We start from the raw sequence: 25,116 nt of genomic DNA, 5'->3' as shown, positions 1-25,116 counted from the left end.
TCTGAAATCCTACTTCTTTCAGAAACATTAGTTTAACAAATAGAGCCTATATCCCAGAGAGATTTGTACAGAAAGGATTGGGGAAGACTACATATATACATACATTGATATATATGTATAATTTTAAAAATATCCCTTGTTCTTGTGTAGTTGCTCTGAGATCCTGAATCATACATATACACTCTATACCTTTAACTATAGAGATGGGACTAGAAAGGAGAAAAGATTGAAGGAGTGAATTGGGAGAATTTCTCCACCAACTTGCACCTGCTGTTTTTGTATAACCTGCAAGCTAAGGGTGGTTTTTACATTTTTTAAGAAGAAGAATATACCGTGACATGTGAAAATTATATGAAATTGAAATTCATTTGCTCATTTATAAAGTTTTATTGGGACACAGCTATGCTGATTCATTTACACATTGACTGTGACTGCTTTCACTTTACAGTGGCAAAGTTGAATAGTTGTGACACAGGCCTCATGGCCCACAAATCCTAAAATGTTTACGGTTTGGCCCTTTATAAAAAAAAGATTACCAACCCTTGGTTTAAGTTTTCTGCTTTGCCCCTGGGTCTGTTTTGGCATTCAGAACCTGGGCAATTTAAAGATCAACTCTTTAGGTTTGGACAATAATGATATGTGTTAACTAGATGTAATGCAGCTATCTTCTATCGTATGGAAAGGAGCAAAGAAAAGGTATTTTATTTGTAATGACTTGATGGTTCTTTCCTTGACTGCATGCCATATTTCATGGATTCTAAGAGACATTTTCTACTTTTATTCATTGCAATTTGGATGTATCTTACAATCAATGGTATGCTGAAGTTTAATTCGCAGCCTTTTTTTCTTAATGGTATAGAAAATATTGGTCTTCAAATCAGTCATGTGTTATCTTTGATGAATAATAATATACCAGTACCAGTTGTCAGGAGCTGACCTGGACTTACGGTGACCTCATGTGTGTTAGAGTAGAACTGTGCTCCGTAGGGTTTTCAGTGGCTGATTTTTTGGAAATAGATGCCAGGCCTTTCTTGTGAGGCACCTCTGGGTGGACTCAGCAGCCCAGCACATTAACTAGGCATATTAACTGTTAGCACAACTCGGACTTCCAGTGATCACCCTAATTCTACCCATGTACTAAATGGCACCAGAGTGCCATCTTCAGGCCTTAGGGCTAAGGGCTGGGGACAGATGTAAGAACGTGTTAGAAAGGGAAAGGGAGAAGTGGGAAGAAAAATTTAAAGAACATGTTGTGGACTGAAGAGTGTCTCTATAAAGTTCTTAGAGGGTTGTTGTGCACCAGGTGTCCAGCTGAATATTTTGTTTGGAGCAAACCCAGGCTGTGTATCTCCATAAATTCTTAGATAGTCCTTTGGGGGCATTCTTCCAAGAAAGCCGTGTGAATTCTGAGCATAGCTTTGCTGGCTGCAGGCACCTTTAAGCCTGAGAGTGATGTTAAGTTCTGTGTACTGATAGGTTTCCAGCACGTACTAATTAGGTTTTTGCCTACTTAAATTCTCCTGGCAGTTTCCCCTGGCCACTCTGTTCTTTACTCTCTGCCCTAAGTTATTTTGTATGTCATCTGCCTTTGGGCTCTGCTTAGACATTTACAGCTTTGCTTTCTAAAGAAGCCTTTAATAAGTACTGATTTGTGTATTCTTTAGTTAATAATTTATTGTTGATTATAAAAGCAGTTCACACTGTCAAGAATATGGTAAAATATAAAGAGAAAAAATACTTTTCATCCTACCAAGTGAACCAGTGTTAACATTTTAGTGTGTTTCAGTTCAGTCTGTTTTTCTGGGTTTGTGTATATATTGTGTTTGTGTGTGTGTGTGAGAGAGAGAGAGAGAGAGAGAGAGGGAAAAGACAAACAGCAAAAGAAATGGGTGTAAAATTTTATTTATGAGAATCCTCAAACTTGCTACTATGCACAAAGAATAATGTAAAAAATAATTTTTTCAATTTCAGAATAATTTTAGAATTACGGAAAAGTTGCACAGATAGCACAGAGATTGCCATATACCTTCCATCCAGTTTCCCCTCATGTAAACATTTTAGGTAAAGCAAAAATAAAACAAAACCCAAACCTGTTGCCGTACAGTCGATTCCGTCTCATAGCAATCCCAAAGGAGCCCTGGTGGTACAGTGGTTAAGTGCACAGCCAACTGAAAAGTCGGTGGTTCAAACCCACCAGCCACTCCGTGGGAGAAAGATGTGACAGTCTGCTTCCCTAAAGACTTCAGCCTTGGAAACCCTGGGAGTGGGGGGGTGGGGGGGGGGTGGCGCGGAGCAGGTCTCCTGTATCCTGTAGGGTCTCTATGAGCTGGAACATTTTAGATGACTACAGATTTTATTTCAGTTTCATCAGTACTTCTACTAGTGTCTTTTTTCTGTTGCAGGATTCGGCTCAGGATACTACATTGCATTTTGTGTGTGTGTGTGTATTTTAAATAACAGTGTTGTGTACTTTTTTCTGCTTAACCTAATACCACAGACATTTTTCTGTGTAGTTGTCATCATTCTTTGAAAAATGTTTATTAATAGTCCTTACAAACTCATCAAATGAATAGATGTACCTTGATGTAAATATTTCTGGTTAACTTTTTTTTTTTTTTTTACATTTTGCAAGAGTGGGGAGTCTCAAAAAGCATATGTATATATATAAAACATTTTATTGAGTATTTGAATCAGGTGAGTTATTTAGTGATAGATTTTTAGCAGTAGAATGCATTGCTCTGAAAGTAAAAAAGAAATGTTTATTTTCCTTTGAGAATATGTTTAAGAGCATTTTGAATTGAGTTCAATGCAGAAACTGATGAACTGTTCTTGAAGCACTATTTAGGTTATTTGGAATTGCTTAGCATTTTAACTTGACTTACTTTGAGTAGATTGTGTGTGCTTGTGTGTATAGATACACATTATATACAAATAGTCAATATTTAGGCTTTTAATATGAGTCTAGTAACTAGTATGACATCTACCTGAGTTTGGAGATGAATTTACAGTGTATCTTATTTATACATTTGTATATTCAGTTTGAAAACTACCTTTTTAGTTACTTTTCTGTTATCCTTCATAAATGTTTTTTGAGTTCTGGGTTAAGCATATTACATAAAAAGTGAAGATGCTTACAAATGTTCTTGCATGTGTTTTAGTGTTGATGTTTATAATTTGAACGGAAACCCTGGTGACGTACTGGTTAAGAGCCACAGCTGCTAACCAAGAAGGTTGGCAGTTCAAATCCACCAGGTTCTCCTTGGAAACCTTATGGGGCAGTTCTACTCTGTCCTATAGGGTTGCTAAGAGTTAGAATCAACTTGATGGCAGCAGGTTTGGTTTTTTTTTTTTTTAATACTTTGAGTCATATCAGTAGTTTGTATATGTTTTTATAACATGAAGTTTGAAGTTAGAGTGACTTACATTTAGAGTTTTTTTTTTCTTCCTGGTTTTGTTTTGTTTTAAAGACTAAAGTCGTAAAGCCAAATGCATCTTAAGAACTTTAGGTGTGCCATACTAAGCAAAATATTTTGAAATTCACACTTGAGATTTTACATCCTCCTTTTGCTCAATTTGTTTTTTTTTTTTTTTGCTCAATTTAATAAAATCTCATTAACTAAAAATGCAAGTATATTATTAGAAAAAAATGCAATTGATTTTTAAGTTACTCAATGAGTTTAAGAAGAATATTTATTTATAGGATAGCAGTTCCTTTGAATTTCACAATAATTTTTAATAAATGGCTGTCTTAGGCTGGGTTCTGTAGAGAAGCAAAACTAGTGAAGTGTGTGTATATATACATATATATAGAGAGAGATTTATATCAAGAAAGTGACTCACGAGGCTGTAGAGGCCCAAAAGTCCCAAGTCCCTGGGTCAGGCATCAGGCTTCTCCTGACACACGTAGCTGCAGGGGCTGATGAACCCAAGATTGGCAGGTCAGTTGGCAAGCTGCTGGCTCACGGGATACAGAGACTGACGAATCCAAGACCAGCAGGTAAGATGGCAGGCTACTGGCTCAAGTCCCAAGAACTGGAGTTCAGATGATGACAAGCTGAATACAGGATCCAGAGCAGAACAAAAGCCAATGAGCTTTGCCAGAAAGTCCACATATATCGGCTACAGGCCATACATCCAAGGAAACTCCCTTTCAACTGATTGGCTGCTCATAGCATCTCATCATGGAGATGATTACATTATATCAGATCTCTTTATGGAGGTGATTACATTATTACATAGCTGTCAAACTACATCATAACTGCCAAACCACTGAGAATCATGGCCCAGCCAAGCTGACACAACCTTAACCATCACAATGGCTGTTGGGTTGAAAAAAATATTTTGTGTGACATGGAGTTTTTCGTAAGCTGTTAGTTTATTATGCTAGAGTTTAACCCCTGCTAGGAGTTTAGTGTCTATTAGTAAATTCATAAACTAGAGATATATGTTGAGGATTAAGCAATTGTTTGTTAATTTGACATAGTGGTGAGAATTATTATAGAAATAATACCAAGTTGTAGAATACACACATGGAACTCTTTATTTATATCCAGTTAGTGTTTTGTAGGCAGTTAGTACAACCAGCCACATCATTTCTTTTTTTTTAAATATTACCTTTACTAAAAACTTAAAAATCGGTGAAGCAAAAATTTCTCAACATCTAAACGTTTCCACAATTAATAAAATTTATGAATTTAGTTAATCTCTTAAGACTTCTGTTAAGCCTTATACATCAAATCTTTTACAGGTTTCCAACATTTTAAAAGCATCATAGAACATAACAATAAAAGCAAAACAACTTATTCCTACACTCAACACCAATACAAAAGTATTGGTGCTGTGGGTTTCTTTTTTTCTGTATTTATTTTAAGATGTATTCTAGTGGCTAGTTAAATTTATTTATTTAGGATAATAACAACAACAACAAAAACCCAAACTCATTGCCATTGAGTCGATTTTGACTCATAGTGACCCTATAGGACAGAGTAGAACTGCCCCATAGGGTTTCCAAGGCTGTAATCTTTACAGAAACAGACGGCCACATCTTTCCTGAACGGCTGGTGGGTTCTAACCATTGACCTTTTCGTTAGCAGCCAAGTGTTTAATCACTGCACCAGCAGGGCTCTTCAATCAGTACTGTTCAAATTATTTCAGTTTGGTAGTTTGTTTCTCAAGAATTAGTCCATTTCATCTAAACTGTCAAACTCACGGGCATAGAGTTGTCATAGTATTTCTTTATATTTTTTAATGTCCGTGGGGTTCGTAGTGATACCCCCTCTTTCATTCCTGAGATTGGTAATTTGAGTCTTTTCACTTTTAATTTTTTATTGTGTTTTAAATGAAAGTTTACAGTGAAAGTTACTTTATCACAAATTTATACACAAGTTGTTTGGTGACATTGGTTGCAATCCCTGCAGTGTGTCAGCACTCTCCCCCTTTCCATTTGCACCCCGGGTTCCCTGTGTTCATTTGTTCAGGTTTCCTATCCCTTCCTGCCTTCATGTCTTTGCTTTTGGGCAGATGTTGCCCGTTTGGTCTCGTATACTTGATTGTATGCATTCTTCACCTGTGTTAATGTTTGTTTTATAGACGTGTCTAATCTTCGGCTAAAAGCTGGACTTCACGAGTAGCTTCAGTTCAGAGTTAGCAGGGCTTCTGGGGGCCATCGTCTTGAGAGTTCCTCCAGTCTCTGTCAGATCAATAAGTTTGGTCTTTTGTGTGTGTGTGTGTGAATTTGAATACTGTTCTACATTTTTCTCCTGCTCTGTCTGGAACCCCTTATTGTGATCCCTGTCAGAGCAGTCGGTGGTGGTAGCCGGGCACCATGTAGTTCTTCTGAGCTCAGGCTGGTGGAGGCTGTGGTTCATGTGGCCCATTAGCCTTTTGGACTGATATTTTCTTTGTATCTTTGGCTTTCTTTTTCCTCCTTTGCTCGCAACGTAATGGGACCAATAGATGCATTTTAAACGGCTGCTCGTGAGCTTTTAAGACCCCAGACGCTACTCCCCAAATCAGAATGTGGAACATTTTCTTCATGAACTATGTTATGCCAGTTGACTTAGATATCCCTCGAAACCATGGTCCCCAGCCTTCAGCCCCAGTAACTCAGTCCCTCAAGGTTGTTTAGAAGTGTCTAGGAAGCATCTATGGCTTTGCCTTCATCAAGTTATGCTGGCTTTCCCTATATTGTGTCTTGTCTTTCCCTTCACCAAAGTTAACACTTGTCTACTATGTCACTATTAGTGATTTCCACTTCCTATTCTCCCCTGTCTCGTAACCTTCAAAGATTGTTTTTCTCTGTGTGTTAACCTTTTCTTGGATTTTTATATCTTGGATTTTTATAATAGTGTTCTCATAGAATATTTGTCTTTTTGTGATTGACTTATTTCATTCAGTACAATACCCTTCAGGTTAATCCATGTCGTAAAATGTTCTGCAGATTCATCATTGTTCTTTATCGTTGCGTAGTATTCTGCCATGTGTATGGACCATTATTTATTTATCTGTTTATCTGTTGAAGGGCATTTAGGTTGTTTCCATCTTTTTGCTATTGTGAGTAATGCTACATTGAACGTTGTTGTGCATATGTCTATTCATTTGACTGCTCTTATTTCTCTAGCATGTATTCCTAGAAGTGGGATTGCTGGATTGTATGATATTTCTAGCTTTTTAAGGAGGCGCCATATTGTTTTCCATAGTGGTTGTACCATTTTACATTCCTACCTGCAGTGCATAAGAGTCCCAGTGTCCCTGTGCAACATGTCCAACATTGTTATTTTCTATTTTTTTGATTCATGCCCCTAATGCCAGGGTGAGATGATATCTCATTGTAATTTTGATTTGCATTTCTGTAATGCCTAATGACCGTGAGCATTTTCTCATGTGTCTGTTAGCTGCCTGAATGTCTTCTTTGATGAAGTGTCTGTTCATATCCTTTGCCCGTTTTTTACTTGGATTATTTGTCTTTTTGTTGTTGAAATAGTCTATAGATTTTATAGATTAGACCCATGTCAGATATGTTGTAGTCATAATTTTTTTCCCAGTTCTTTTTTTTTTCTTTTGGTGAAGTCTTCTGATGAGCAAAGAATCTTTATTAATTGAGACAAACTGTTGTTTGGGTTAATGATAACTTCATGGGATAGATTTGGCTCAAAGTTTAAAGATTATTTCTGGACAGTAGATTCAGGGGTCCTTCTAGTCACAGTGGATCCAGTAAATCTGGTTTCTGTATGAATTTGAAGTTCTGTTCCCCAGTTTTCTTCCCTTTGATCAGGATCCATCTACTGGGTCCTTGATCAAAATGTTCAGTAATAGTAGCTGGGCACCATCCATTTCTTCTGGTATCATGGCAAAGGAGGTAGTAGTTCATGGAGGCAATTAAAACTACAGTCCATTTCCTTTTCCTTCTTCCTCTGCAGGCAAATAAAGATCAATTATTTTTTCTCGAGTAGCTGCTTGGAAGCTATTAAGACCCGAGGTGCTACTCACTGAACTAGGAGGCTAAACAAAAACTCTAAGAACAACTTTAGGCCAATTGACTAGGTAGACCCACAAAGCTGTGATCCTAAATCTTTGAGCCAAGCAAACTAATCCCATGAAGAGTTTAGTTGTGCCTAAATGGTATCAATGGGCACAGCCTTTTTTGGGACTGCTGTTGTAGTTGTAAAATTATACAAAATACTTTATTTGCCAACAAAATGTTGGCCAGGATGTGGAGAGATCAGAACCCTTGTGCACTGCTGGTGGGGGAATGTAAAATAGTACAACCGTTGTAGAAAACAGTATGGCGGTTCGTCAAAAAATTAGAAATAGTACAACCATATGACCCAGCAATTCTACTCCTAGCTGTTTCCCCTGGCGACCTAAAAGCAGTGACATAAACAGATACATGTACATCGATGTTTATTGCAGCATTATTCATGATAGCAAAAAGGAGGAAACAATCCAAGTGCCCATCAACAGATAAATGAATAAACAAAATGTGGTATATCCATACAATGGAATACTACTCAGCCTTGAAGAAAAATGAAGTCCTAATACATGCTATAACGTGGATGAACCTGGAAGACGTTATGTTGAGCGAACTAAGTCAATCACAAAAGGCTAAGGATTTTATGTTCTCACTTATATAAAATGACAAGAATGGGTAATTATATAGAGACTAATGGTTACAAGTGGCAACCAGGGTTGGGAGTAGGGGAAGAGGGGAAATCACTCTTTGGGAAGTAGTGAATTTTTGTCTATGGTGATGGGAAAATTGGCATTGACCAAGGGTAATGGTTGTATAGCTTGGCTAATAAAGCTGTTATCACTAAGCTGTATACCAGAAAAAAAGAGTGAAATGGCAAATGAAGTATTTTATAAAATTTTACACACATGGAATTCTAATATACAATACTTTTACAGAAAATTAAATGTACTATCTCTATAAGATCAAATATATTCATCACGTTTTTAGAGTTAATGATAACGGGCTTGCTGGAAAATACCTATTCTTACTGCTACCTCGCAGTCAGATCTCTTCTTCCTGTGGTGCAATCTGTGAATTTTTATTGGAAGAGTTACATAATCCTTTATATAGGATACTCATCTCTTTGATGTTGCTGGAGGACAGTATTTGCTTTCCCTGAATATGTTTTTATGTTGCAACATAAAGCAATGAACTGAGAGCTTCTTTGAGAATTGTCAAGGCTGATAATATTTTGTCCCATGATTGAAGGTGCTGGGATCACTGCCATTGATGCTGATTACGTTTTTGAATTAGCTGAAGCAGAGTGACTCATCTGCTGGGTTTGCAGATTTGTAGCTGTGTTTTTTTACCTTAGGGCAGAGATCATGGGCACCCAGATTTAATCGTCTAAATTACATCACCACTATTAAGTATGTTCCAAGGTTATGGGTTATTCCAAGATTTAGTTATGACCAGCATTCATAAAGGCCGAGGTTATATTTTTTATCATCTTCCATTTTATTTTAGCAAGCCAGCTTAGTAACATTTTCTCGGTATTTGCAAAATACACACACAAGATTATCATACATTTTTCATTGATTCTTGTGTTTCTGTCCCTAAAAGCTGACACTCATTCTAGGTTCAGGTGCTGTGTTTTTCAGGGTGAAAGTTTATGTTTATAGATGGATACTGTAACTTGTAATTTAGACTTTGGGCATCACAGACATTTTATTCAATTTATTCTTACTGATTTGAAGTTAAATTCTCCTTGTATGTGATCTAGATATTCTACCTCTATCGAAAAGTAGGTAGGACCTTAGTGGGTGTCAGTGATGCCTTTAAGAATGTAAGGGAAAATGTGACCTGCCCTCAGTAGTGCAAACTGATCTTTCATGAAATCACCTTTCCCGCCTTATCTCCTAATATTTTCCCTTGGCACTTCACATTCCAACCATAAGGAACTACTTGCTGCTCCTGGACTAGGCCATTTTCTTTTAGTCTTCTGTACTTTCACATGTCTGTGATTGCCTTTCCCCTAGCCAATTTAGGAGTCGCCTTTCCCAGGAAGCCTTCCTGGACACTTCTGTATTACCTCACTGTATGAGTTACATCCTGGGATAGCAGGATAGCACCAGCGTAGGGTCTTCAATTCTGCCATCATGTATTCATTTTCTTGTCTGTCTTTCTCACTAGAGAGTAATTTCCTTGGAATTCAGGAACGTGCCTTTCATCTTTATTTCTAGCGTTTAACCTAGTTCCTGGCAGACTACAGGTGCTCAGAAAGTACTTGTTGAATGCTTCAGTGGATGGGAGGAAAAACGAATGAACTTAATTTTTTGTTCTTTCCTTAATATTGATTAAAAAAAACAAACCCATTGCCATTAAGTCGATAGTACAGGGAATTTAGATTAGATGTAAAGAGTTTCCAGAAAATAAAGCAACAGATACTGAAGTGATTTGTAAATAATGTAATTGAAATGGTTTTTTTTTTGAGAGTTAAAAAAAGGGGAGGGCTATGAATTGCAAAATGGTTTCTTCAGCATTGCCCTTAACAACAACAAAAAAAAAACTAAAGAAAAATCTATTTAGGAATATGTAGATAAAGCCATATTCAAGGAATAGGTACTTAAAAATGCTCAATGACTTTGTAGTTTTGTGTGTATGTGTACCCTTTAAATTTTTAGCTAATGTATATTGCAGGTGTTCCTGCTTTTCCTGGAATGGTTCCTGGTTAGGTGACTAGCAGAATGTACTGGAAATCTTCTCTCAACTTTTTTTCCCCCCAAATATAAATAATAAAAAAACCCGTATCGATGTTAAGAATAAACAGAGGACTAATACATATAAATTAAAAAAAGGCCTACCGAATAATTTAAAAACCACCAGTTAGACCGCTCACACAAAGAAAAAGATTTTTGAATGTCATTCTTTTGATTTTTTTTAACGTAAATAAGTATGGCAGTTAGAGCTGCGTTGATATGCTTCTTACTATAGGTACTCTGTCTGGTCTGTATTTGAACAGAACTACTTTTTTTTTTTTACTGTTTTATAAGCCAAATTCACCCTCAGTGCTGGTGAACGAAAGAGCAGATATACCTTCCTGAGCACCAAATTTATAATCACAGCTGCGAATAGAGTTCAGTGTTCTCTTTGCTTATCATTCTGCAAGAATCCTATTGGAATAATTTAGGACAGTTTTACTAAACTTATTAATGTAATACTTGTGAAGAGTATGATGCTTAAAATTCTAGGCTTTTTGTTTTTACAGTGCCGAAGGCTCCTTTGTGGTACTTAAGTCAGGATTTTACCTATTGTGGTGATATAGTAAAGCTTTGTCTTTTAAAATACTATTTGCTTTTTCCTAAAATATCTTTATATTCATAATTTCATTTGGTTTTCACAGTAACTGTGTGAAGTAGTATCCTAGTCTTATAAATGACGAAGTGTATGTACAGAAAGGTTGAAGACTGCCAAAGGCATGCAGCATTGTTTTATAATGAATTATTGTTGTTAATAGCAAACACCTACTGAGTGCTTTATGGTAGGTGCTGTCTTAAGTTTTTTATGTGTATTAATTAGAAAGAGCTTGGGCTTTGGAGTCAGATCTTGATTTAATTCTGGCTCTGTCCCATATAAGCCATGGACCATGAGAAAGCTACCTAACCTCTTTAAGCCCTGGTTTCCTCATTTGGAACACAGAAATCATACTAGTATCTACCTCTTAGGGTGATTGCATGGATTAAATGAGATAATCCAAATGAAATCGATCCCTAGCATACAGTAGGGGCTTTAAAATCAGCTTGCTATAGAAAAATTGGGTGTGGTAGACGGTATTTAGTATAACTTTTAGCCTCTTGATAATTTTCTTTTTATGAAAAGTTCATTCTGTTAGATAATTTTACTTCTAAAATCATTGTGTTCTTTTTGAGTATAGAATCATAACTGATGCTTTTATGTGCCTATTTTATATTAAATTTAAATTATAGCTCCATATAGCTAGTGGCTCTGACTGCCCCTTTCCTTTTAATACCTCCCACTTACCTTTCAGTTCTTAGTCTGCCAGCAGTGGTTAGGAAATCATAGAGAGTGTTCCAAGGCATCTGTGTTTCAAAATCAAAAGGTAGGACACCCACAATCCATTAGTGGGTTATGTTTGTTCCAGGAATGCTTTGGTATGTTAGTTGTTTGGAACTCAGAATTTTTTTTTTTTTAAAGGACGTATCCTTTTAATTGAAGCAAAAATGTCTTTTAATCCCTAATACAACTGCCGTGCGTGATATTTGCATCAAAAAACAGTACAAGCAAGCCAAAACACCACAATACTTTTGCTTATAATAAAAATGATTAAAACACTAAAACCAAATAAATATTGACTCTCAAGAAAAGGTCTGAAGGTGGGATAGAATAAAAATTTTCCACAAATTCTAATGGGGGCTTTTACTCTTTTCAAGAACTTTATAGGTCGATACACTGATTCTTTAATATGTTTAACTTCATTTCAAACTGTAGGACTTTTCCTTAATATAGAGTTATAGACAGATTACTTTCAATTCTGTTAATCTTATTTATTATGGTTAAAGTCATTTTGGGGTGGAGGATGCTTAATAAGTAGAATGAAGAAAGAGAAGAGAGATTTTCCTAATTGGCTAAGTGTTCTTAGAAGAGACATGAACAAAGAGAATGTGTATCATATAAGATAAATGCTTTAGGGTAGAATTAGCTCAGCTTTGGGCAGTTTTACAAGCCAGAGAAAAAAGCATGATGTATGTTTAAGCTTCTGGAGAAAAGGGGTTGGTAAGGAGGAGGCACTGAGGGGCATAGAGGCAGTTCATGAGGGGCATAAGCAAATACCTGCTGACAGTATGATTTTATATATAGGGTATTCAAAGTTCAGGGTTGAAACTTCTGATTGTGTGTGGGGTACCTGGTTTTGGAAATGCACATTTTGGATATCACTCATATTTATTAACTCTACTTAGTATATAGATTAAAATGAGATTTCACAAAACCCCTAACATAATGCCTGATACAGTGTAGATATTCAGTACATAAATGTTACTGCCCCTGTTTGAGTGATTGACATTTTCTGTGTTGTAGAGAGTGAGTTAATTGACCGGAAAATTTCGAAAAATATATCAAAATCTCTTGTAAACTGCAGATTGTAATTTATGCTATCCTGTGACTCTGTGGCATGCTTATCCATAACCATCTGTTTTCTGATTGATTGCTCTGAATAGGTTCTGGGGAGGCCTTATGGAATAGGAAGATACAGAGGGTGGATTCTGAAGAGAGTCAGCTCTTAGAGAAGAATGACAGTGAGGTTTAGGAAAAGTGACTAGGGATGGGGAATTAGCCTGCTACTGGTTACACGAAGCATGAGAGCTGGAAACCACCTTGGAGGTGGTTTAATCTAAGCCTTCATTTTTCTGCTGAGATAAGTATAGAGAGGTGAGTTGTCCAGTGTCACAGCAGTAGTGGAGCCAGAATCAATGGCTTCTAGAGGTCCTCATATCCAAGCATCATGGAACTTAGACTGTTGCATTTTTATTTTTTCTTCTGGAAAGGCCACGTTAATGGTAACATGTACATGTCATATTAATTTTAAAAGTATATCCTCATATTAAATAATTTTAAATCATGTTTTGGACTTTTGCTGCTAGAAGTATCATAAGGAAATATTTTAAAAGAAATGAGAAGTTGCTGACTTTTTTCCTGCTCTTTCTAGGTTAAGTCAGCAAGCAAATAAGACATGGTATTTTGAAGTATGATTAAACTCCTGATGCTGCAGCAGAGGCTAAGAATATTAATGGCCAGATCTAGGTAAGTTGAAGTCAACCTTTAAGAAAAAAAAAATCAGCAAGTCCACAAAATACATTTTTTTAAACTAGAGAATTTAATAATGTTTTCTTGAATGCAGCCATTTTGACTACTGACTTGTCCCCATCCCCAAAGAGTACGGACAAATTACTTTTAAACAAAGACAGTATTTACTAATTTAAAATATTCAGCAGACTTGTTGCAATATTGATCTTCCCAAGCCAAAGCTACCTTTCGTTCTTGAATGTGCCCTAGATACTTTTGTATGTTACTCTCTTGAGGGAGTATAATAAGACTATTTGTGCTTTGCTGAGTTATAAACTCGAAGGAGTGTATGCTGAGCACCATCTTAAGGCTTTATCATGAGTGTTCACAACGTTAGTGCATATTGTTATTGCTCACATAGCTAGATGTGGTCCCCAAATATTCTGGTGGTCAGAAATGCAAAATATCTAGTATCACCTTTCCCCTTGCCTAGGAGTTTGGTTCAGAGGAGGAGTCGGAAATGTAGGATGAAATCTCTACATTAACAAAATGTCCCCCTCCATGAGTTGGAAGATTGACCCCAACTGCCCATCGTTACAGCTGTTTCAGTCCCTCACTTACACTAAGCCTATTCTATAACCTTAATGAGGCCTCCTGTTCCTTTTTGCCTCTTTTTCTCCTATTCTGTCAGCCCTCTTTTTACTTCTTTCCTGACCTTATGATGCGTCACTTCAAACCCCAGTATCACGAACATCCTTTCATTTCCTTGCCCTCTTACCCTCTGACCTTCGGTCACTTCAGCTGTCTGCCCTTTGGACTGCTGAACACAGCTGGCCAAACAGCGTAACTTTACTGCCTTCACTGAGCTTTCAGCACAGCCTACCTAACAATCCTGCTACCTTTCTTGGATATAGTTCCTCAATGAATAATACTGCCTTTCTCCTCAAATCCCTCATTCTGCAGACCTTGCCTTCTATTTTACAAAGGAAATTTAGGATGATAGATGTTACCTACTTGAGCTTCTCTACTACACTCCACCATTCTAATTTCCTTCCCTCTCTCTTCAGAGAGCCAAGGTGTTCCTCTTCCTTCTCTGGGCAGACTTCTCAGTCTGGGCCCTGGAATTTGTCTTCTCTAGTCTCCTCTTCCATCTTGACCCATCAATTAGCCTTCTCTTTGCTTTGTTTTCCACTGTATTTTTAACCTCTGCAACTTCCTGATTACCAACCTGCATAAATCAATGTCATCTATAAATGGTAACTCACACAACGTATTCCTCTTTCAAACTCATGTTTGTTGACATCTTACCACTGCTCTTTCTTTTCCTTAGCCAGCTTCACAAAAGAGCAGTTTCCATTCTCTTGGAGCTGCTTTGCCCAGGGTTGTTTGACTTCTGTCTCTACCACTCACTGTGGGTGGTACCCCCGTTCTTGATGTATTATTCTCTTCTACTTCTTATTTGATTTTTAATTTTTTTTATTCACTGGCTTCTCCCTCTCCCCATACCTAAACACGTTTGTATACCCCAGAGTTTCAACCACAGACCACTCTTCATACTGCCTTTGAACAATGTTGTATATTTTATAGTGTCAAATACTACTTGCGTTCTGCAATTCTACCTCCTCCCTCAAGCCCATACTTGTGTATTTAACTCTGTATTGCATATCTCCACTTGGTGATTCTCTGGAATATCAATTTAATGAATCAAAAACTGAACTTAATCACTGTCACTTCCACTTGAAGACTATGAGTTTTTTCTGTCTCAGGTAATGGAAACAGCACCCTTCATCTGCCATTCTAGAAACCTGCCTCTTCCTTGCTGCATATCTAGCCAGACAGTGTCTAACTTTTCCTGCTAAATATTTCTTAATTCATCCTTTCTTTATCCCTACTGTTTGTTGTTTTGTTCTGTTGAGTCAATTCCAACTCACAGCAACCTATAGGACAGAGTAGAACTGCCCGTAGGTTTTCCTAGACTGAAATCTTCACCAGAGAGATCACCAGGCCATTTCTCCTGTGGAGTGGCTGGTGGGTTTGAACTGCCTACCTTTTGCTTAGTAGCTGAGTGCTTAACCATCTTTATCATGCTTCATTTTTCAGTATCCCTAACTGGTTTCCTTTCATCTGAGCTACTTCCTCCTGCACCCTTAAATTGTACTGCAGACTGATGTATTTAAAATGCAGTTCTGACCATGTCACTTTCCTTCTTAAAATGCCTCAGTGGCTTTCTGTCAAGTATAAGGTAAAATCCATTTTCCTTGGCATGGCATACAAGGCATATGTGTCACATGTGAGGTTTATCATTAAGTACTTTGGAATTGATTGGAAATACTCATTATGGATCTTAGAGTCCCCAGTTAGGTTGCAGCACCATCCTATCCCTAACAGCATGGGGAATTCTACCTTAACAGATAGCCAGTGAAGGTGGCAAGTGGAAGAATGATTTCTCTGCTCCTTTTGAGAAACTGTTTAAGAACAATCCTTTGAGGCACCATCTTTTGAGGCACAGGCCACACCATGGTAATTTTTAAGCTCTTTTACATTCATGAGCAGATTTGGGGTGAGGATGGATATGCAATTTCAAGAAGCCCCCCCCCCCCCGCCTTTTTAGTGTTTCTGTCAGTTATCACTTTGCCTTTTTTTCTTAATCTTTGATATTTATTCTTTTGCCTCCTCATCCTATGAGTCACTCATTTATTAAACATTTATGGAACATGTGCTATTTCAACCAGCATGCTTAATACCCTGAAAATTGAAGAAAACAGAGCCCCTGTCTTCAGGGAGATAGTGGTGAAGTGAATGATGCCAACACATAAACACTATAGTGTTTTTTGTTCTTGTTGTGTGCTGTCGAGTTGATTCCAACTCATAACGACCCTATACAACAGAGTAGAACTGCCCCATAGGGTTTCCTAGGCTGTATGTAATCTCTACAGAAGCAGGTCACCAGGTCTTTCCTCCCTTGGAACTGCTGGGTGGTTTCAAACTGCTGACCTTTTGGTTAGCCAGCCAAGTGCTTAACCATTTTGCCACCAGGGCCTCAACATTACGTACGATAAATGCCATAATAGAGTTATGCCCATTCTACTGTGAGAACCCTGGAGGCATCTTTTTTTTTTTTAAATAGTTTATTGTATTTAAGGTGAAAGTTTACACAGAAAATTAGGTACCCATTTAACAGTCATTTCGACATGAATTATTCAGTGATATTGGTTATATTTTTCACAGTGGGTCATCATTTTCATTTATTCTGTTGATTGTACCATTTCCAATACACTAGTTTCCCTGCTCCCTTACTTTCTTATCTTCGCTTTAGAGTAATTTTTGACCGTTTGATCTCATATAAATTATTTTTTAAGGGAGCTCATTACTCGCAGGTGATACTCTTTTATGAGCCTGTCTGTTATTTAGCTAAAAGGTGACCTCAAAGGATAATGTCAGTAAGGTTTAAAGAGTATCTCAGGATGATGATCTCGAGGAGTCCTCTAGTCTCAACTGGTCCAGTAAGTCTGGACTTTTTAAGAATTTGGGTTCTGTTCCACATATTTTTCTTCCATTCTATCATCACGATCCATCTGTTGTGGTCCTGATCAGAACAGTCAGTAGTAGTAGCCGGCACCGTATAGATTTCCTGGTCAGGGTAGATGAGGCTGTGGTTTGTGCAGAATATTAGTCCTATAGATGTGCAGAATATTAGTCCTATAGACTACTTTCTTCTCTGAATCTTTGGTTTCCTTCTTTCTCTTTTGTTCTGAATGAGTAGAGACCAGTAGTTGTATCTTAGATGGCTGCTCACAAGCTTTTAAAACCCCAGACACTACTTACTTAGCACACTGGGTTGTAGAACATACACATTATGAACTATATTATGCCAGTTAACTGAGTTGTCCCACAAGACTATGGTCCTAAGCCTTCAAACCCAGAAAACCAATCTCGCAAGGTGTTTGGTTGTCTCTAAAAAGTTTTCTGTAACCGTGTCCCCTGTGTGGTTTATTATTTGGATATACATGCATACACAGACATACCTGCATGTACATAAGCCTATAGGTACATCTATCTGGGCACAAATATGTACCCACATATTCATATCCATACATATATATGACTATATACATATTTGTGTAACCACACACATATTTTTTGGTGGTTGTTGGTGTTGCAAAATTATATTTGTCATAGCCTTTACCAAAAATGGCCTTTTCGACCATACTTAATGGTCTGACTGCGACTAGAGGAATCCCGGCGGCAATGCTCCCCAGACCTTCTGTTGGCACAGGACAGGAACCATCCCCGAAGACAACTCATCAGACATGAAAGGGACTGGGCAGCGGCGGGGGGAGAGAGATGCTGATGAAGAATGAGCTAATTAAATCAGGTGGACACTTGAGAGTGTGTTGGCAACTCTTGACTGGAGAGGGGATGGGAAGATAGAGAGAGAGGGAAGATGGCAATAATGGCACGAAACGAGAGACTGAAAGGGCTGACTCAATAGGGGGAGAGCAAGTGGGAGATGGGAGTAAGATGTATGTAAACTTACATGTGACAGACTGATTGGAATTGTAAATGTTCACTTGAAGCTTAATAAAAGTTAATTAAAAAAAATGGCCTTTTCTCTTGTGTACTTTTTATTGACATCATTTAAGTTGGTCAAGCTTTGTGCACTGGAGACATCTTAATAAGCATTTCATCATTGCCAAATTTTTGGGACAGTCTGACCTCCACCTGAACCACTCTACTGAAAGAGTTGCTGTCACGCCACCAGTTACCTATTAATTGCCAAATCCTGTGGCTTGTTTTCAAATGCCTCTCCAAAGCATTTGACCTAGATAACCACTTCTTCAGAGAAACTGCTCTTTCTCTGTATCTTCCTCTGCAATGTTATTTCTTAAAATTCCATTCTGGAGATTCACGGTCTCTCTGAGTGAACATCTCATCCTCTGTAATGGCTTCAGCTTTTGTTTGTATCAGCGATTTCCACCTTTGTTGCACAAGAGAATGACTTGTGGTGCCTTTTTAATATACACAGCCTCTTCCCTAGAGACTGTGATTTAGGGGGGCAGAGCTCAGTTGTCTGTGTTTTCTGAAAAGTCTCTATTTGAGTCTAACGTGCACCAGAGGTTAAGAACAACTGATCTAATTATCTCTCTTGTGAACAGCCTTGTAACTGATCTTCTGCCATAATTTTTCTCTGTTGCAGTATGCCTTTAATATTGTCACTATAGTTTCTTCTTGAATATAAATCAGATGTAACTCCCCCTGTTAAGAAACTTCTCTTGCTTCAAGCTGGTTGGAAGATCAAATCTCAGATCCCTAGCCTTTTGTTCCAGGTACTGTATAGTTTGCCTGCCCTTTAGTTACAGCCTGCCCTATACTCCAGCCAGACTGAACAAAACACCTTGCTTTCTTCTGAATGACTTTTGTCTTTGTATGTACTCTTTTTCTGTGTCAAGTGCCTGGTTCTATTTTTTGCCCAGCACATTCTTTCTGATCAACTGTTTAAGTCCCATCTCAAATAGAGACTAAGACTGAATGAACTATTCCCTTCTCTGTGCTCACAATACTCTGCTCAGATTTCAAATGTAAGGTTGATCATTTGTTGTTACTGTTGTTAGTTGCTGTTGAGTCAGTTCCAACTCATGGCGACCCCACATGTGCAAAGTTGAACTGCTCTGTAGGGTTTTCAAGACGGTGACCTTTTGGAAGCAGATCACCAGGCCTATCTTTCCAGGTGCCTCTGGGTGGGCTCAAACCAGGGCATCAAACCAGTTCATTCCAGTTCAAACCCCTGCTGAATTTGTATTGCTAACAAGTTCTCTGCTGAGAATTTGCATTTCCACTGGGATATGCTGAATCAGAATCTACATTTTAAAAAGATCCCCAGGTGACTCTTAGTATAACTTTCTGGAACCTTGTTAGAAATGCAAATTATCAGCAAGGAATTTGTTAGAAATGAAAATTCTCAGCAGGGATTCTATCCACACAGGGTAAGCCTTGTTTCAAACCACCAACCTTTCAGCTAGTGGTTGATTGCTTAACTATTTGCATCACCCAGCACTATAATTACCTGTTTACATGTCTCTCTCTCCGTTTAGAGTCATGGCTCTTCAGAGGTGCAGACTGTACTTGGCTGGCATATTAGTTAGAACAAAATACCAAATATCATGAGTCTTAACTGTAATATTTTGTCATATATTTTAGTTTATACACTATTATGCCACTGCTCTCTGTCAGTTTGTCATGCCGTGGTGGCTTGCTTGTTGCTATGATGCTAGAAGCTATGCCATCGTATTTCAGATACTAGCAAGGTCACCCTTGTGGACAGGTTTCAGGCTAAGACACACTAGGAAGCAAGATGTGGCTGTTTAATTCTGAAAATTAGCCGTTGAAAACCCTATGGATCACAACAGAATATTGTCCGATACAATGCTAGAAGATGAGCCTCCCAGGTTGGAAGGGACTCAGAATACACAGTGACCATGGAAGTGGACTCGAGCATACCAACAATCGTGAGGATAGCACATTCTGACTCATGGTGACACCGTGTGCAACAGAACGAAACTATTGTGAAGATAGTTTCGTTCTGTTGCACACGGTGTCACCATGAGTCAGAGCTGACTCGACAGCAACTAACAACAACATGCTTTTTCATCTTACACCTGCCAGGCATTTTTCAACTTCGTTTAATATAGTTTATCCAGCTAACAAAGAGCTTTGAGCACCCACTATGCGCTAGATATTGTGTTAGGCACTGGGAGTGCAGGCATGAATAACATCCATTCCTGCTGTGAAGGAGCTCACAATAGAGGGAGGAAGGTAGAGAAGCAAACGATCTATCACAATTGCTACTGTGTAAACAGTACGATAGATGTATGATACTGGGACACCCCAGGTGCTTGGGAGGATACATAATAACCGTTCTTGTCAGTTGAAGTCAGGCAAGGCTTCCTTCAGGCACTACACTCTGAGTGGAGTCTTGAGAAGGAAAAGAAGCAAAAGGGGAACAAGTGTGTGAAGGATGTGAGAGAATGAGGTGCTCTGGGGAAGCTGCAGGCTGATCAGTGTGCCTAGATTAACATAGGGCTTGAGGCATAGAGAAGGGAGAGTTTAGACTGGACCTGTGAGTAGGGACCAGATGTGAAGGACCTTGTATGTCATACTAATGAGTTTTGAATTTTATCCTAAAGTGGTGAAGAGCCACTAAAGAATTTTAAACAGGTTTCAATCAGAATTGTGTTTTTAATAGTTTCTTGTGCTTCCTTCCCTCCCTCCCCCTTTTTCAAATGTTGTCACATTCACTCTGATTTTTTTCCCCTTGTTTGTAAGTGATGTTTTGAATTGCTCCTTTATTCATTCTGAGTGTTCATTCTGAACACTTAATGTCATTTATAACCTCTTATCGCTAACCTATGGAAAAGAAGGATTAGGTAGACATTTTCTATCAGTTTTGACAGTATTTCATGTGTTACGTTTGAGTTGTTTCTCTTGTAACGTGCTATTCCAAGTTTGTTTTTCATTTACCAGTGAGCTCCTGTCTTGTTGGGTACATAAAGGACACAACAATGAGTAACTAAAGTCAGAATACTTGCCACTACAGAAGTCTAGCACTCCAACCTTCGTAATTTATAAGAGATGTGAAATTCCTGATAAGCCATAAAGGGTTAACTCCGTGAGTCACCTTATTTAAATAGAATTATATAAAAGAGGTCTTAAACTGCTTTGTTTTTAAGATCTTTTTAGAATAGGCAGACCTTTGCAAATTAAACTGAAAATTTGAGGTTTCTGTGCAGTCTACCTCACCAAGTTTATTCTCATTGTCACTGAGTAAAATTCATCAGCTGATTGTGTGAAATCTAGCACAAGCCATGTACCTTGTTGAACTTCATTTTTCTCATCAGAATAGTACAGGGCATGTGTTAGATGTTAGTCTTTTTCTGTTTTATGATTTTTGTATCCTACATCTAACATTTGTTTCCAAATTATTTTTTTATGTAGAGCTCACATGGTCTTCTGAAGAAGCCATGGGTAGCTGTTGTAGCTGTCCAGATAAAGACACTGTCCCAGATAACCATCGGAACAAGTTTAAGGTCAGTAAAACGAATTGATTTATATCTCTCACTGCCTACTTGGATGTTATTCTTTTATTTCACTGACTATATCTTACTTCCTCACTATTATGTCTATACCTTTTATTTCTCTTTTTTTCCAAATGCCGGTAACATTTTCTTGATAACAATGCAGAATCCTCTTAGGCTTTTCCCTTGGTGCTCCATATCACATTAACCATACAGTTGTGCTGATACTTTCTTTAAAATGTCATTTTAAAGGTGCCTTTTCAGTTCTGACTCTACGTCCAGTCACCCTGTAATCCATCTTGCAGTTGTCTTAAAATTAATCTTCCTCTTCCATCATTCACTAAACTGTTCAGTAAAATCATCAGTGGTGTTTTGCAGTCTATAGACTGAACGCTCCGTTCCTTGTTCATCTACCCTTATTTGATGTGTCTTGTGATCTGACCTCAGTCTGTTATAAATTATAGCCACTGGACCAGGCAAACCTAAGTATAAGTCACAACCTTGTTATTTCATAGTTTTGTGACCTTGGATAGGTTACATTATCACAAATTAACATAGTTCCGTTTTTGTACAATGGGAAGAAAGAATAGTGTTACCTGCAATCTAGGATTGTTGTGGGGATTAAGTGAGAAAAATAACACTTAAAGCCCTTCATTCAGTTTCAGGCATATTGTAAATTCACCATAAATGTTATCTATTATTCTTAGTATTTAGACATTTTCTGAAGTTCTGCAGTACAAAACATAACCCTTACATGAACTCTGTGCCAATCTTACTTGAGTCTGTTTGAAACATACCTTCTTTGTTTCTGCCTTAGCTTTTATCTTTATGGTGTATCCTACAATTCCTTACCCACCAGCTTTCCCCTTATTTCCTATCTAAGTTTAACTCTGCCTAAGGCCCAGCTTAAATCCTTCTTATATGAAGGCTTCTCCAATAACCTGAAACTATAGTTTTTTGCCTTTGCCGCCTCTTTTATACTCATTTGTCAATTGATCATATACAGTTTTGTGCTGTTGATTTTTTTTGTTTGTATATCTTGACTCCCCAATGGGAATATAAATTCCTTGCAGATATGAACCAGGTAATACGCTGCTGCATAGCCCATGCGTTACATGCACTTCGATGAATGAACTAAGAAATGAATGACTAACTGGACCAGTCAGCAACAGTGCGTTTTCCTGATTAATTGGTGAAATACTGGTATGATTTTTAAGTGGGAGAATTATCTTAGCACTAATTAAACCTTCTTCTTTAGGTCATTAATGTGGATGATGATGGGAATGAGTTAGGTTCTGGAATAATGGAACTTACAGACACAGAATTGATTTTATACACCCGCAAACGTGACTCGGTAAAGTGGCACTACCTCTGCCTGCGACGCTATGGCTATGATTCAAATCTCTTTTCTTTTGAAAGTGGTCGAAGGTGTCAAACTGGACAAGGTAGATAGAGCCTTTATTTTTTTTCTTCAAGCATTCTCATATTTAAAATATTGTTCTTTTGGTTATTCCATAAACAATGTTTACCATTTTTATTTTCTCCTGAAGGAAAAAAAATGCCCCAAATAAGTGGATTGTTAAAAAAATATATAGTTAACTATTCATTTAACAAACATTTATTAAGCATATTTTTTTATGTCAAGAATTTTGACTAGTGTCAACTTTAAGACTTTTAGTAAATGAGTAATCCTGGTAAATTAACGGTATGTCTTTAACGTTATAACTTGATGCTGGGGAGAGAGCCTAAACTTTTGGAGTCAAACAAACCTAGTTTAATTCTTTGCTGCCTACTACTTGAATGGCAAATTGCATGACTTCTGCTGGGCTTCACATTTTTTCTGTACAAAAGTAGAACGGTAATCTGTATCTTACAAAATTATTGTAGTAATTAAGCAAAATAACCATTTTAAAATACCTAATAAGAGACCTAAAAAACAAAACAAAACACACCCATTGCCATTGAGTCATACTGCCCCATAGGGTTTCCAAGGAGTGGCTGGTGGATTCAAACCGCAGACCTTTTAGGTTGCAGCTGAGCGCTTTAACCACTGCGCCACTAGGGCTCCAATAAGAGGCCTGTCAAACTGTAAATGCTCACCTTGAAAATGGTGAATTGGGCTCCCCCTGCTGTTAAAAAGGAGAGTAGAGTAAGTGTGCAACCTTGTTTTTGTCTGTTTTGGACCCTTAGACAAATAAAAATTATTCTGTCAACTTCCTTTTGGGTTTTGTGTTTTGAAACTGGACTATCATTAGTTTATCAGATACTTATTTAAAAGGTCTTTCTTGCTGTTGGTGCCCAGAATGCTCTATACGCAGGTTTATTCTTTGACAAGTGCTTTTATAGCTTTTTTGAAGTCTTGGTAACGATTTTTCCCTTCTTTATGTTTACAGGAATCTTTGCCTTTAAGTGTGCTCGTGCAGAAGAATTATTTAACATGTTGCAAGAGATTATGCAAAATAACAGTATAAATGTGGTGGAAGAGCCAGTTGTAGAAAGGAATAATCATCAGACAGAATTGGAAGTCCCCAGAACACCTCGAACACCTACAAGTAAGTGCCCATTTTCATTGACATATTTTGAATAACACACCAGAAATCACTGTTAGCTAACATAAGTATAATGGTTGTCAATTAAAAAAACTGTTAGCTGTAACTGAACATTTTTAATACTTTAAATACGAAAACAGTAAATATTCGATGTTATCTAAGATGTGAATGGGAAACTGGAGTGGGGGCTGTTTGTGCCCTGATTTCTGTTGTCTTTCCAGAAATGCCTGCCTTAATAATCCTCTCAGTGCAAATTTGATACTTGTTCTCTCCCCTACCCCCTTATCCTGCCTTTCTCCTTAAACCAATAAACAAAAACTTCTCAGCTCCAGGGTTTGCTGCTCAGAACTTACCTAATGGATATCCCCGGTATCCCTCATTTGGAGATGGTTCATCTCATCCTTCGAGCAGACATCCTTCAGTGGGAAGTGCACGCCTGCCATCGGTGGGTGAAGAATCTACACATCCTTTGCTTGTGGCTGAGGAACAAGTAAGTATGTGCTACTGTGTAACAGTGTTAAAGATTGTGTAAAGTTGAAGCGTTACTGGGATAATACTTGAAGATTGTATTCAGTTTGAATTTTAATGTTTACTATTTATAAATTACTTCCGTAGTGAAGAATCAGAGAAAATACCGTCTGTTTGCTGGCATAAATGCCCAAGCGCAGAAGTTCAGGAAAACTTAGTATTAAAGTTATTTGTGGCATCACAAGAGAGGTACATCTACAGATAAACATAAATGATGTCAGAAATTTGTAAAGAAAGACATAACTAATAGTCAGCTCCCATTATAATATCCTTCAATAGATTAAGAATTTATGCTGCCTTTCATATCTCAGTCTTTATGATTAGTGGACTATTAGCAGGAGGGTGAATTTTGTTGTTAATATTATTAAGGAACTCTTTAGTGTTTGCTCCTGGCTATTGTATTTTCTATTTGAGAAATGAAATACCCAGCTGAATATTACCTATGTATTAATTCGTTATACTTCTCTTTGTAAACCATATGGTCATTTATTATTAACAGTTTTAGTGTTTTTAAATCAGTTTCTTTGTGTTCCTTACATAGTAATTGAGTATTTTATTTACTATAATTACATTTTTCTAATTTTGCATTTTAGAGTTTTTAAAATTTTATGTATAGGCTTCCAAAATTTTTTATATTTTAGCTACAAAAGTACCATTGAGGTATTCTAACTAATGATGATTTCTGTACTAGGTGGTATTGATTTTATATATTTGC

The 25,116-nt window shown here is 37.5% G+C and overlaps 1 protein-coding gene across 6 annotated transcripts in view; it reads left to right on the top strand.

Annotated features, from left to right (window-relative positions):
* The window catches only part of FRS2 (fibroblast growth factor receptor substrate 2), a 119,253-nt gene that overhangs the window by 87,489 nt on the left and 6,648 nt on the right, over positions 1-25,116 (top strand). For 2 of the 6 annotated variants that reach the window (XM_023558791.2, XM_064283891.1), the window contains 5 exons: positions 13,176-13,270; positions 21,245-21,336; positions 22,583-22,769; positions 23,718-23,876; positions 24,200-24,363. In XM_023558791.2, the coding sequence (XP_023414559.1) occupies positions 21,271-21,336; positions 22,583-22,769; positions 23,718-23,876; positions 24,200-24,363 (576 nt within the window). In that variant the 5' untranslated portion in view covers positions 13,176-13,270; positions 21,245-21,270. Of the gene's footprint in view, positions 1-13,175; positions 13,271-19,857; positions 20,919-21,244; positions 21,337-22,397; positions 22,496-22,582; positions 22,770-23,717; positions 23,877-24,199; positions 24,364-25,116 lie in introns of those variants that run through there. The other 4 variants (XM_023558788.2, XM_064283890.1, XM_003405202.4 and 1 more) reach the window with 3 other exon arrangements.

This window comes from Loxodonta africana, chromosome 4, assembly GCF_030014295.1.
Source record: "Loxodonta africana isolate mLoxAfr1 chromosome 4, mLoxAfr1.hap2, whole genome shotgun sequence".
Classification (NCBI taxonomy): Eukaryota; Metazoa; Chordata; class Mammalia; order Proboscidea; family Elephantidae; genus Loxodonta; species Loxodonta africana.
Note: the sequence above shows the minus strand (reverse complement) of the source record. Positions and strands in the feature narration are given on the sequence as shown.